The 14,221-nt window shown below is 32.8% G+C and overlaps 1 protein-coding gene across 2 annotated transcripts in view; it reads right to left on the minus strand.

Annotated features, from left to right (window-relative positions):
* Positions 1-14,221, minus strand: part of LOC148619410 (uncharacterized) — a 187,050-nt gene that overhangs the window by 124,045 nt on the left and 48,784 nt on the right. For both annotated transcript variants that reach the window (XM_088579277.1, XM_088579276.1), the window contains exons 20-23: positions 13,108-13,311; positions 10,421-10,612; positions 4,540-4,728; positions 3,103-3,342 (exon numbers count right to left, since the gene is read on the minus strand). In XM_088579277.1, coding sequence (XP_088435403.1) covers positions 3,103-3,342; positions 4,540-4,728; positions 10,421-10,612; positions 13,108-13,311 — 825 coding nt within the window. The remainder of the gene's footprint in view (positions 1-3,102; positions 3,343-4,539; positions 4,729-10,420; positions 10,613-13,107; positions 13,312-14,221) is intronic.

Here is a 14,221-nt window from a genome sequence, read left to right on the forward strand (position 1 = left end):
TTTGACGATTTCTTCAATATTATTAGGAATTTTATACTGAAACTTGGTCTTAAAGTTCTGAAATTGAATCAACTGAAGTTAAAACTTGTTGAAAACATTTACAACATTTTCAAATTCAGTCGATTTTATGTTCTCAAATTTCCCGAAATGTGTAACCGGAAGTTATCTTACCAAACTAATAATTGACCAACTTTTACTTTCCAGTCCTAAGTTAATGTTTTTCTGAAAACAATCAAAAGTTTTAACTTCACTTTAAGACTTTGAAAGATTTGATATTGATTTAAAAAAGAAATGTCAGGGTTTGAATTCCATACAGTGAATAATGTAGCACCAAAGAATGGATGAGATCTTATTAAGAATGACAAAGAAAGTCTTATAGATGGAATCTGATGCTATTTTAATTTATCGCCTTAATAAATTTAATAATATTATGGTGTTCTAATGTAAAATATATAATGAAATTGTACAAATAACAAAAATGCCGGGAATTTTGTGTTACACATTTCGGTACTTTTGAAAACTGAAAATTGAATACAAATAAAATTTTTGGAATTTTTGTTTAAATCATTGATTTTATCCTAGCCATCATATCATTTTGTAAATGTGTACAATATAACAGCTGGAAAAATCACATAATAATGAAGAAACTGGCAAAAGAATATTTGGGTATGGGCAAAAGTTGGTACTGGTATGGGTTACACATTTCAGGATGTACCCAATTATTCACGCTTCCGTTTGTTTCCCGTCATGTGTAATCTGGTTCCCTGGTCAATATCATAAGCCACCCCAGGATCACAAAAATATAGACTCAGGTTACCACCGATGAATGTACACAATATATGAGTAAATTGCCGCTTATGAAATAAAATTAAAAGAAAAAGAAATTATCTAAATTAACTAAATTATGCATTTGTATTGTAAGATAATATAAGTAATTAGATAAAAATATTTAAACATATTTCTCTTAATTCTGAATATTAGAACGTATAAAGTAAATAAAATAATGTAATATTCACTCAGCCAATCAAAAGACAGAAGACGTCACTGGTGACCCGGGGTTATTTTTAAGAGAAACTTGTAGAACGGATCTATTACCTGGCTTTCCAGGTTACGGTCATGTGCTAATCAAGGGTTTCACTTAAACAATGACATCAGCACAGCTAATGAAAACAATATTTTGAATATGCCAAGCTCATTTATTAAGAGTTTTAACATCCATCTGTAAACAGTTAATCAACTGGATTAAAGGATAAGTGATTATTGTTTTCATCTTTGTAAATTATCTTCTGCTAATTAAATGACAAAGGGCTCAAGGAAAGCTAGGCGTATTACTAGCTCACAGTTGCGAAGCAAATTTTTGGTTGTTCCCTCCGCAGGACTCGAACTCGTACCACTGTGACATCTATGGCCACACCGCCTGCACTAAGTCCAGCGCCCAGACCACTCAGGCAGCTAGGCTATATTAAAATATAGCTTTCGCTGGATGAGTCATTCCTCCTCGTAGGATTAATTTAGAGCTGTAACTTACTACATGATGTATGGTAATACAGGACAGTTCATCTAGGTGTTTTTATGTAGGATAGAGGATCAAATTAATGATGCACGTCACAACAAATCAATATTATACAACGTCTCAGAATGTGACGACTCTATTCACTACACTGCTCCATCGGATCAAATTGATACAGGGAAGATAACCTAAATTTATAGAAGGGTCTGAAAAATTCCCAACAATGTTAGAACTATCAAATTTGTGATCAAATTTTTGGCTGTTCCCTTAGCGGGACTCAAACTCATACCACTGTGACATCTATAGCAACACCCCCTCCAGCACCCTAGACCCGGCCAGCGAAAGCTATATTTTAATATAGCCTAGCTGGCCAAGTGGTGTAACATCATTGGGAATTTTTAGTTTTTACTTCAGTAGGCAACTATTTCTTCCCACTAAACCTAATTGTGGGAGATCTCCTGCAATCCATCATAAAATTGCAGGAGATTTTGCATGACGACATTATGGACATACTTTGTGATGTTATAAATTAAATAATTCAGAGAATTTCAAATATTTGATCAATACCATAAATACACGATACAGGTATATACAAATGAATCAACAATATGAATTGTACATGTACTGATTCTTAGCATAGATTTTGCCCTGTTCCTATGTTTACCACTGGCATATCAAGGAATGTGGTTTTGACTAACTTGCTTCCTTCTTCAAGAATGACAACAAGAGTAGCAAAGAACTTTTTGCCACCCCTATCACTGCTTTCATCACAAAAAAATACTGAATGGATTTTGTTAACAGTTTTCTATAACTGAAGTCTCAAGACTTGGTACAATAGCCTATTTCTACTTTATGATTTGGGTGCATTTAGTCCTTTTGCCTGAAAATTTCTCTGCAATTTTACTGTCATGGAATGTTTATTTTTCACCAAGTCAGTAAAATGATCAGCCACAAAGAATGGTGAGTTGTTTTTGGCCACAAAGTTTGATCATTTCTGGACATAAGTAGCCATTCAAAATTGTAAATCATACTATTTGTGAATATGAACAAAGATAATTTTAGAGAGACTCGTACATCAATCAGCTGTTCCAAGCATTCTGACTATAAAGCACATTCAAGACCCATGCGGCTGTTGACATTAACAAATATGGCAGACAATAAATGACAAAAAAATGATAAATTCAATTACAGGGGATTTTTTACAGGAGGAATTCTTGAAACTGGGAGGTTGACGCAACCTGCATGGGAGACTTTTTTTGTGGGTCAAAAGATCAAATTATAGGAGATTCCTGCAAAAAACGGGCAGGTTAACACCTATGACCAAAGATTTTATGGCTACTAATACTATACAAAAAAATTTAAAGAAAGCAGCCAAATATTGGAGTCCATATTCATAAAATAACAAGATGAATGCACAGGTAAAAAAAATTAAACCCAAGCAACTTTGTGCGAGGGTTATAAAGTCATGGCTTAGTATCTTTAAAGATGACTGATCAGTATGCTGAATTTTTTCTTTTTTCACAAAGGAATATGTACTATAAAAAATGCACAACAAAAAATGTTGTGTAAAAATTCTCAGTATTTAAACACACCTTTGATTTTGATCTGGATAGTACAGTTGGCAATGTTTCCACTATAATCCTCAGCTTGATACACTATACTGATATCATCATTAGTATTTTTGCCTGGCCCTCTGTCTGGTGACAAATTACTAATGCTTTTTACACTCCCAGAATTATCTGTGGCTGTTGGTACTGTATAGGTGTATGATTCTGACTTGTCAATATAGATAGGATCTGTTGAACAGTTAGTAAACTTTGGGGGAGTTGTATCTGTAAAAAACAAGTTACTGGTACAGGTATTATTAATAAATTGAATAAATTCTGATTGTACCATTAAATAAAAAGCATTAATGAGCACATCATTATACAACCACAGCCCTTTGAACCCTGTATGTTAAGAAGCAATTTGGACACACTATACATATTGCAAATTTGTCAACTTACTTCTTAAAGTCCCTATGTAAGGGAATAAGAAGCTTCTCCTCGTGCTGCATGATACGACTGCATTTAATTGAACTTTGTTCACTTAGGGCAAGTCTTGATTTTGACAAACTTGACTTACAGGTCATCATGAACACAACCACTAGTTTGGATGCAATATTGCACAGTATTTCAAAATTCAGTCAAAATAAAAAGTTCCGCTTTTAGGGAGCTTTCAATCCCATTATCTAAAAAACAGTTAAAGATAGAGTAATGAAGAGAATAATGAGAGAATAAGCATGACTCTTTAACTCCTTGTAAAGAAAAACAATTTATCAAAACAATTCATTTAAATCAGATGAAAAAGTTTCAGAGCTGGAGTAAAGCCTGTGTTCCAAAAAAAATGTTTTTGGACCCTTTGACCCCTTATTACTCAAAAATGGTGAAAAATATTCCCATACTGATTGAAAAATGCAGTTATGGATGGCCAGATGGAATCTAATGAAAAATCATTTTCAAAATTGGACCAAAAATTTTAAAAAGACTATTTTTGGGGATGTGGCCTCTTTGACCCTTAAAAACTCAAAAATCATAAGAGATGTCTCAAATCTGATTGAAAAACTGCAGTCAGAGATTTTTCTAGGGAATCCATTGAAAACAAAGCAAAAAGTTTGTTTTTTAGAGTGTTGCCCCACCTATGTCATGTATTGACTGAAACTTCTACACTCAAAAATGGTGAAAAATATTCCCATCCTGATTGAAAAATGCAGGTATGGATGGCCAGATGGAATCCAATGAAAACTCAAAGACTGGTAAGTGATTCTCTACTTCTGACTGCAAATTACAGACAGGGATTTTCATGAAGAATTCAATGAAAGAATGAATGTTCAAAATCCAACCAGGCGAGAGCATCACAAAACTTAAAACTCCAATCAAAGTATTTAAAATTGATGATTTCACAAGCAGTAACAAAGTTTCTCAGACTTCCTCCTTAATACACAATGAATGCAGCTAACTTAAAATTTATCTTCAAGAATCATATCAAACCTTCACACTCAGGCAAAACTGTTGTGTTCCATTTGACATCCCCATGATCAACAATACACTTAAATGGTTCAGGGGGACTAGGGTAATACCCTGAGTTGTTACATCTAAAGAACAATAGCTCTCCCACTTCATAACTTTTTACATCCTGAAAAGCACCACCAGGTGTCCCAGGGTCACTACATCTTCCACCTGGAAAAAAAAGAATATCTACTTAAAGCATGTATCTTCAGAACTTCTGATTAAATCTATAATTAAGATGGCTCCATCATTCAAGATGCCTGAATTTAATTTTCCTTAATTTTAAATTGGGAAATTGCCTAAAAAATTAATTCTGATTTCCTCTAGCTTGTGTAGTATGTAGTATCTATATAATAAAAAAAATGCATGATTGAAACCATTCTCAAATGACTTTATTGTTATAATTTGTTAAGCATACATCAATTTTTAAGATTAAGTAAAAAATATATCCTACAACTTTCTAGTATAATTTGAATTCTTTCCCACTAATGAATCCAATTTCTGCCTAAAACAATTCTCAAAAACTGAACATTTTTTTTCTTTTTAACCACAGTAATAGATTTTACAGTCACAAACTTGAAATATTTTGAAAAGAAAAATATATTGTGATCACCTGGTTATTAACAGATACATTCCTTGAGACGTTTACCACGTTACACTCACCATATGCACGATAAAGGAACGCTTCTATCTTGCATTTAAATGAACACTCCTATCATGCATTTAAATACACAATAAGTGAACGCTCCCAGTCTGCGTTTAAATGCATGACAAACGAATACTCCTAGTGTGCCCCTAAACGCACGATAGACGAACGATGAAAAATAATAATTATAACAAATAAAGACGAAAGAAAAATTAGAAAATGAAATTAATGAAAATATAAAGATAAATAATAATAACAAAAAATATGAACTTAAAAGTAAAATCAAGGAAATAATCAAAGTACACAAATAAATTGATGCTTCCATCGCGTGTTTAAACAACGGCAAAACGATGTGTAAACACACGATACACGATGCACAAACACTAAAATGGGAAACATGAACGTTTCAAAGAGTGTATACGGAAAATTGTCAGACCTTCTTTTTTCTTAACTTGAAAATTTGGTCATTAAAAATCAATGGATTGGAATTGAAATTAAAAAAAGGTTATTTAATTTGCATTTTAATATTAAGGAGCTACCCAAATTGACCAAAAGAAAAAAAAAGAACTTGAAATATAGCCATATTTGTGATATTTGGTTATTTTCTTAAAAAGGAACTATCTTCCATTTTTGAATCTGAATCGCTCACCTGGTTAATTTTATTAAAGGGCAATAACTCTAGTAAGGAGCATACCGACAATTTTGACTCAAAAAAACACTCTGGTAGGATTTATCATAAGGATAATTTCATCAACAGAATGTTTCATTCTATCTATTATAGTTTTCCAGATATTGGCTGAAAACTGCATTAATTTTTCTGCCTTTGAAGGGCAATATCTCTCTAATAAGGAGTGATTAAGTTTGATTTCGGCAAACTTTCCTACGTCATATCATAAGGATCATTTCAGCAACTGAAAATTACATTGGTCTATCATAGTTTTCAAGACATTGGCTGAAAACTGTAAAAAAAAACAACATCATTTTTCATCTCTCAAGGGCAGTAACACTTACAAGGAGTTGACTGACAATTTTGATCTCTAAAAACTTTTGAATTATAATAATTTCAGAAATTTGGCTAAACCTAACGGTTTTGGAGATATATGCTAAAAAAAACTACTGTCTGACCCCTATGTTCTTTTTTTTTGTTATGGTGACCATGTTTTTCGACAGATCAAAAATCCCCAGATGAGTTCTGTACAGGATACCCCAAGAAACATTTATACAAAGTTTGGTTCCAATTGGTCAAGTAGTGTCAAAGGAGATTTTTGAAAGATATAACATTAAAAAATAGCAAAAAAACGTCAAAAAAAGGCAATAACTCCAACATGGCTAAATAGATTAACACGAAAATTTGACCACTGATAGATCTCATCATGCTGAACACTTTTAACTTGTCAGAATGTGGCTAAACCAAAGGATTTTGGAGATATATGAAAAAAAACTGTCTGACCCCTATTTTCGATTATAGTAACGGCGGCCATGTTTTTTTAACGAATCAAAAATCCCCACTATTGTTCTATGCAGAATACCCCCAAAACATTCATACCAAATTTGGTTCCAATTGGTCAAGTAGTGTAAGAGAAGGAGATTTTTAACAGAAATAACATTGAAAATAGCCAAAATGTCAAAAAAGGGCAATAACTCCAATATAGCTAAATAGATTAATACGAAAATTTAACCACAGATAAATCTCATTATCTTAAATACTTACTCTTTCAGAATTTGGCTAGACCTAAAAGTTTTGGAGAAGTATGCAAAAAACTTTTGTCTGACCACTATGTTATATTTTTAGTAACAACAGCCATGTTTTTTAAACGGATCAAAAATCCCTATATCAGTTCTATGCAAGATATCCTGAGAGACATTCATACCAAGTTTAGTTTCAGTTTGTCATGTAGTGTCAAGTAGCATCAAACAACATGTAAACTCTGTTAACACAAAGAAAAAGGTAGTGGCAACATTTTGACAAAGCAAACAGAATTCAAATGGACTTAAATGTTAAACCTTTAATTAGGATATTTTCCCTTTTGTGTCAACCAACAGTTTCAATATTCCTTCATGCACATCTTCATATGATACCATCCAAATTCCTTGAGTGGTTTTGGAGGAGGTTTTAACATGTAAATCCCTTAGAATGACAGTAATTATGTTCCTTCATGCACATCAACATATGATGCCCAACCTTCCTACCAAATAACTTTAAAATCCCTTAAGTAGTCATAGTTGTGCTAACAAGGTATTAACATGTAAAAATGCTGTTTTTGGATTATCTCTCTTTGGAGACATCCAACAGCTATTATAATTCTACATGCAGATCTACATATGAAACCAAACCTTCCTACAAAATATCATTAAAATCCCTTGACAATTTCTGTGCATTTTTTGCTACTTGTGGGGTTCAACAGGAGCAAAACAGGAGCCAAAGCACATTCATCCCACAGCTTGAACACCTTGAAGGCCACAGAAGCAAAATAAGGTTCGTGACAGTCATGAGTATCCTGAAGGGTCACTCGTGTGAAAAAAAAATGAAGATTTTTGCCAATTTTTGGCCTCAGTTTGGCTTAAAACCAGAAGCAGTCAATACAAAAGGTTGACATAGAAATGGTGGTGCATGACATCATTCTTATTTAGATTCCAGACAAAATAAAGCACTGTAGATCAATTCTGATCTGGCGAGGGGTAGAGGAAACTCATGACCTTGTTTTTTCAGCTCTCCAGTCATAATTATTTTTTTTTAATCTATATCAGATAGTCTAATTTTAAAGCACAGTCATGCAGCTTGCAGATGAAAACAAATTGAGTTTTCCTAAAATAAGATTAATACTGCCAGAACCAATAAAACAGAAACAGGACCAATTCTGCACTGGTCCGGGTACAACACGACATGGGTTAACAAAAGATTTTTTCAATTAGTAAATAAGTTTAAAATAACCTACTAATTCTAGTAATTACTGGCACAATCAGGAATTACATGTATTTACTAAACACACTAGGAATTATGCATAGTAACTAAAATGTTTAGTACTCTTAATAACTGATTACGTTAATTTACAGTTCAATATACTTTGTTTCTCACAAACCAAAATAACAGTGGTACAGAAAATAAATAATAATTAACAAAAGATGTAAATCATACAAGAAATATGAATACATGATACACATATCTGGCATTCAGATTCATTTTTATACTATATAAAATAAAGTTTACCCAAAAAGTTTGATTTTCTTGGAACTCAACTTATGACTTGGTTGTGGTATGCGTATTTGATAATTTTTTTGGAAGATCTCAAGTTAAGAACAGATTTTTGTGATGTAACCTTTGACCAACGGTCTTGAAACGGTAAAAAATGTTGGTCATTGACAGACAAATTTTGGAAATGACCAAAGACCATTTTCCAATATCAGACATAAAAAATTGTCAACCCTTATAAATTACAGTCTGCGTGGTTTTATTAGAGTATAAACATGCTGACTACCTGTCTCCTAATTGTTTATTGGAAACAATTGAGAGGTGTACATCAATTCTAGCTGATGCACAGCTACCTGGGACTGTGATTTACCTGTAACTGATTAGTTAATTACATAATTGAATTAAAAGTACACATGCAGCCCCATTGCGTATACGAATTAATATAAGTGACTCAGAGAATTTTCATACATTTATTAGTTGATTAATTAAGAAAAAAGATTGATCAATCCATCATTTTCCCACCGATCTTTCATAGGTAACGAAAGCACATGGAACTGAAACTATGAATCAGACTTAGTTTGTAATTAATAGTTCAACAATTGAAAATCATTTTAACACAGAAGTCATCAGACCATTCAATATGCAAAATGTGTTTGCAACTTTCTTTTTATAAATAATCAACATTTTTGTTTTTCATCACTCAGAGTTTTCGGCTGTTTGCCTATGTGACGAAAAAGTCCAGAAATATGATGTTTTGTACGTCCAAGTCAAGTCAAGTCAAGTAAACTTTATTTAAATTCGATCTATCAGACAAGAAACATAAGCTCTATAGAGCTTTTAAAATTGACATAAATAAAACACAAGACATATATGTGTGGTGGAAACAGAACTCATTCACTCGTTCTGATGTTTTGTGAAACAAAGAGTATGTGATGAAATAAAACAATTTCCAACATTAATCTTAAAATAACTACATAGAAAAATTTACTTTATCAGAATGTTAAAGATTGACACAAACGTCTGCTGAAGTTAAATGAAATGTCCGGCATGGGCTGTCAAAATTTCCTGATCCTTGCTTTTGACCATATTGCAGGAAAATGGAACTTAACTAGACGTTGCCCCATAACAGGACTAATATTCCACTTAGCTTGTTGAACTCTGTACATTTGACAACCATATCAACACAAGTTTTATGCAGGAAAAAATTTATGAGGGGGGTGGGGGTAAACTAAGCACTTTTGAGACAAAATTGTGTAGCCTTTTCAATAGCACCCAACTCCAAACCACAATCAGTACTTTATTTTTTATTATTTATTTTTTATTTTGGTTGACAACTCAATTATAGAATATGACTGCAAATTTATTTTGAACATAAATTCCTGACAAAATGCACATCCCAATAGAATAATCTAAGACTCCATTCGTTCTCATCAATCACAATCCTGCAAAATGTTGCAAAAAAGCACAGACAAAGTTTTCTGAAAAATGCTACTACAATTTTTGCGAAAACATTTCCTGACAATATACACATAAAAATATGGTAATCTAATGCCTCTATAATTTCATAAAAATCATGCAAGCTATTAAGGAGGAGTTGCAGACAATGCATGATATGGAGTTTTACTGAAAAACACCTATGGTCAGCAGCCCTCATTTCTGCAATTTTTGCACATCTCCATGTGGTTATATAACATCCCACAAAATTTCATGACAATGCTGCAAGCTGCTAAGAAAATAGTTTAGATGGACAGACAAGGTGAAACCTATATATCCGATCCAAACTTTGTTTGTGGGGGTATACAAATTCAGCATCATCTGTTCTAATTAAGAAAAGATTGATATATTTTTTCAGGCTATGAAGAAACAATCTCAATAATGTAGTACACATCAAATAACCTGCTTCACATGTTATTAAGTGTGTACCACAGGTTATCAGAAAAAGTATTGCATATACCAAAACTGAACTTGGGATGTCTAAGGTACAACACTAATGAAAGTAATGTAGTTTTAGCAAAACCTCCAAATACCTAAACATGTCAGATTTCCAAGATTCCATCGTCCATTTTCTTCACATGTGACTGTATTGGTACCATCAAGTGACTTTCCTTTAAGGGTAAATCCATCTTCACAGTCAAATGTAAAGGTTGATTGAATGCCATTCCCATGTCTCCCTTTGTAACTACTGCCTGGCACTTTCTCTGGATCACCACAATCAATTTCTGTCAAATAAGATTTCTCAAGGTAAAAAACTCCTAAAGCAATAAGTTGCTAAAAGCCATTAGTTTTAACTTCTTAAAATAAGAATTAATTTGTACAACTTACTCTTAGTTTAAAAGACTGAACATTTTTTTCCCCAAAGACAAGTAACTAGAGGCTCTAAAGAGCCTGACCACTCACCTGACTTAGTGAGCCATACTCAATTTTTTTTGTGAAAGCTGCATTCAAGGATTTTTTAAGGTAATAAATAACATCAAAAATAGCAAAAAAAAACTTTCCAAAAAGGACAATAACTGCCAACATGGGTAAACAGATTTTCATACAAATTTAACCACAGATAGATTTAGTCATGCAGAATACTATTATCCAATGTCACAATTTGGCTTAATCTAACAGTTTAATTGTATATGAGAAAAACTGCTGTCTGACCCATATGTTCTATTTTAAGTAATGGCCACCATGTTTGTAAAAGGATAAAAAATCTCCACATCAGTTTTAGGCAGAATATCCTAAGGACCATTAATACTAAGTTTGATTTTTATTGTTCAAGTAGTGTCAGAGGAGAAGATTTTTGAAAGTAATAACATTAAAAACAGCAAAAAAAAACATCCAAAGAAGATAATAACTCCGACACGCGTAACATAAACAATTGACAATAAATAGATTTCATCACGATAAATGATTTACTCCATCAAATTTTGACTAAACCTATCAATTTTGGTGATATGTGCTAATTGCTGTCTAACCCCTATGTTCTTTTTTCAGTAACGGGGCTATATCTGTCAATGAATCAAAAATCCCCACAACAGTTCTAAGCAGAATACCATAAGGAACATCAATACCGAGTTTGGTTCTAAGTTTTCAAGTAATTTCAGAGATGACAATGACAAAGATGACAGTGAGAAACTTTCGGGAAAGGTGAGCTAAAAATTGTGCACTCTATATATGCATATTTTTTTTAGAAAAGTTAAGTCCCTATTTCAAAACAGGAGCATCAACTTTACTGGTTTCTGATGTTAACAATACATCAATTGTATAATATATTTACTAAGTTTGCTCCTTGACAGACTGTGGTGAAAATCAATTCGGTACTACTATGTAAATATTAACCAAAGTTTAAATGAAATCTGTTTTAAAATTATAAAATTGAGGTATAAGTAGAATATATTTTTTAAATCCTTGTTAAATACAGAATGGGTAGGTCACTGAAGTCTATGGTAAAACGAAATTACAACTTCAAGAAACATCAAGTTCTTTTAAATTGAAAATATATAGAAAAGGAGTACAATGGTAATTGCAATACCAAATTATCACACCAAAAAATAAATTTAAGACTGAAGTCTTCAAAGTTGTTAATCGTCAAATATTCTCTGTTACTGATTTTGGCATATTTTCAAAATTCGAAATGGCATGAATGCAATATGCTTGAAAATCAGGTGACTTCCACTAAAACCTTGGTTCCCTTCATATGATTGCATACTCTTTCATAACCGTGATGACTGGAATGCTTTCAAATACCCAGAACCAGATTAAACTGGCAATGGTTAGATATCTTGGTCCTGATAATATATATAAATTCAATGCTAACCAATCATTTCATCTTTTGATGTAAACCTCCCATTCTCATACAAGCAAAAAAAAACATACATAGACATGCGTGCAATATTTTTTAAAAGATCTACGTTGTAGCTGTCTTTGGGTCACTTATGATATTGACCTAGGGAACCAGATTTAACACTGGCAATGAATATTCATAGATATCAGGGCTGTGCTAATGTATATGACCTATAGAGTCTTGTAACGAGCCCCTGTGCCTGAATCAGAAACTGGGTAATGTTCAATGCTAACCGATTATTTCATGTAAACTTCCCGTTCTCACACAAGCAAGAGACACACATAGAACACACATGAATGATATCTAAAAGGTACATTTTTATCTAATAAGAAGCTAGAACTATAACTCTATGGCGGTAAACACAGCAAGGATATGCAGCATTACATGGGGTATAAATATATAATTATGCAAATCATTTGCGAATAAAATTACGAGTGCAAGAAGTCACCAACAATACTAGCGACTTAATGAGTACCTCCTACAACCATCTCAGATATTAGCAAATAGAAATATCCATTAAGATCATACATCAAAACTGAATCATCCTCTAATAGTTATTCCCTGGAAATGCATGAAGCAATCGAGGAGGAGTTAAGAATACTAATTTGGGGACATACAATTAATCTAGTTCATATCATGCAAAAGGTAACCCAAATTTAATGTAGATCATATAAGCAAGTGCACAATGGTATATCACTTCTTAATCACTCCCTAAAAGATCAAAAATATTCCATGAAAGAACAGACCGATGGACATCCTGATCTCAATATACTGTGCAGGGGCTCAACATCTGGATTCTACAATGGACTCTGTTGTTATTCATTTTTTTTCATATTAAGTGCTAGTTGAAAGATTTTTAAATAAATTAAACATTGCTAATACCTGGACATTCTGCAGCATCTCCCATCATTTCATACTGGCCTGTCATAACATTATAGGAACAGTATAGTGTTCTGTTGATCATTTGTGATCCGTACTGACACTCTATATTGACTTCAGTACCATAATCTACCCTTGGAACAGTCTTGGGGTAAACTTCTACAGCTTGATCTATTTCATTTGCTAATGGTTTTAGACATTTTGCCACTGAAAATAACAATTAAGATTGAAAGTATGTCATCACTATGCATTCATTTTGTATAGACTTAAATTAAAGCACTTTGTACTAGCTATAGATTAACACGAAAACCACAGACTTATTCAATAAAATCAATTATTAGCATTTTTCTCTGACTTGATTGACTCTTGACTGAAAATACCTTTGGTCCAGGTAAACTAAAAACCATCAGTATTACAGGCAAGTATTGTTCACAAGGAATTCATGTGAATTGAGCTTCATATGAAATTCATATGAACTACAAATGATATTAATGTGATTATCATGTGAAATTTTCTTAACATGATCTTCATGTGAAATGTTCACATGAAGTTATGCAAACTGTGCCAAAAATTGTATTTGCTCAATTCAGGTGAAAATCACATGAAATTAGTGTGAAAAATTAGTGTGAAAAACAGGTAAAGTTATTAAACCTTTGTAGAAATGCTTCCACTGAAAACATGATTGCAAAAAGGTCACTTCTACAAACTTCAACATTAGGCAACATTTATCTCCAAATAAGTGTGCTGTAAAGAAATGTTAGAAATGTAGTACTTGAATTGTATACAACTCAATTCTAATTTCTAACTCAAATGATAAGAATCTTGTCCAGTGCTTTCAACAAGTTTAAAAAATGCTCAGACTTTAAATCATAACTAGAAATGTTTGTCTACATCTCACCATCTTACCAGAACAGACAATGGGGATTGCTGGAATACTGTCCACTAACTTACCTGAGCAGACTGGGGGATTACTGGAATATTGTCCATTAACTTACCAGTTCAAACTGGGGGGTTACTGGAATACTGTCCATTAACTTACCAGAGCAGACTGGGGGATTACTGGAATACTGTCCATGAACTTACCAGAGCAGACTGAGGGATTACTGGAATATTGTCC

This window comes from Perna viridis, chromosome 4 (assembly GCF_037379345.1).
Source record: "Perna viridis isolate PV_CMFRI_1.1 ecotype Kerala chromosome 4, ASM3737934v1, whole genome shotgun sequence".
Lineage (NCBI taxonomy): Eukaryota > Metazoa > Mollusca > Bivalvia > Mytilida > Mytilidae > Perna > Perna viridis.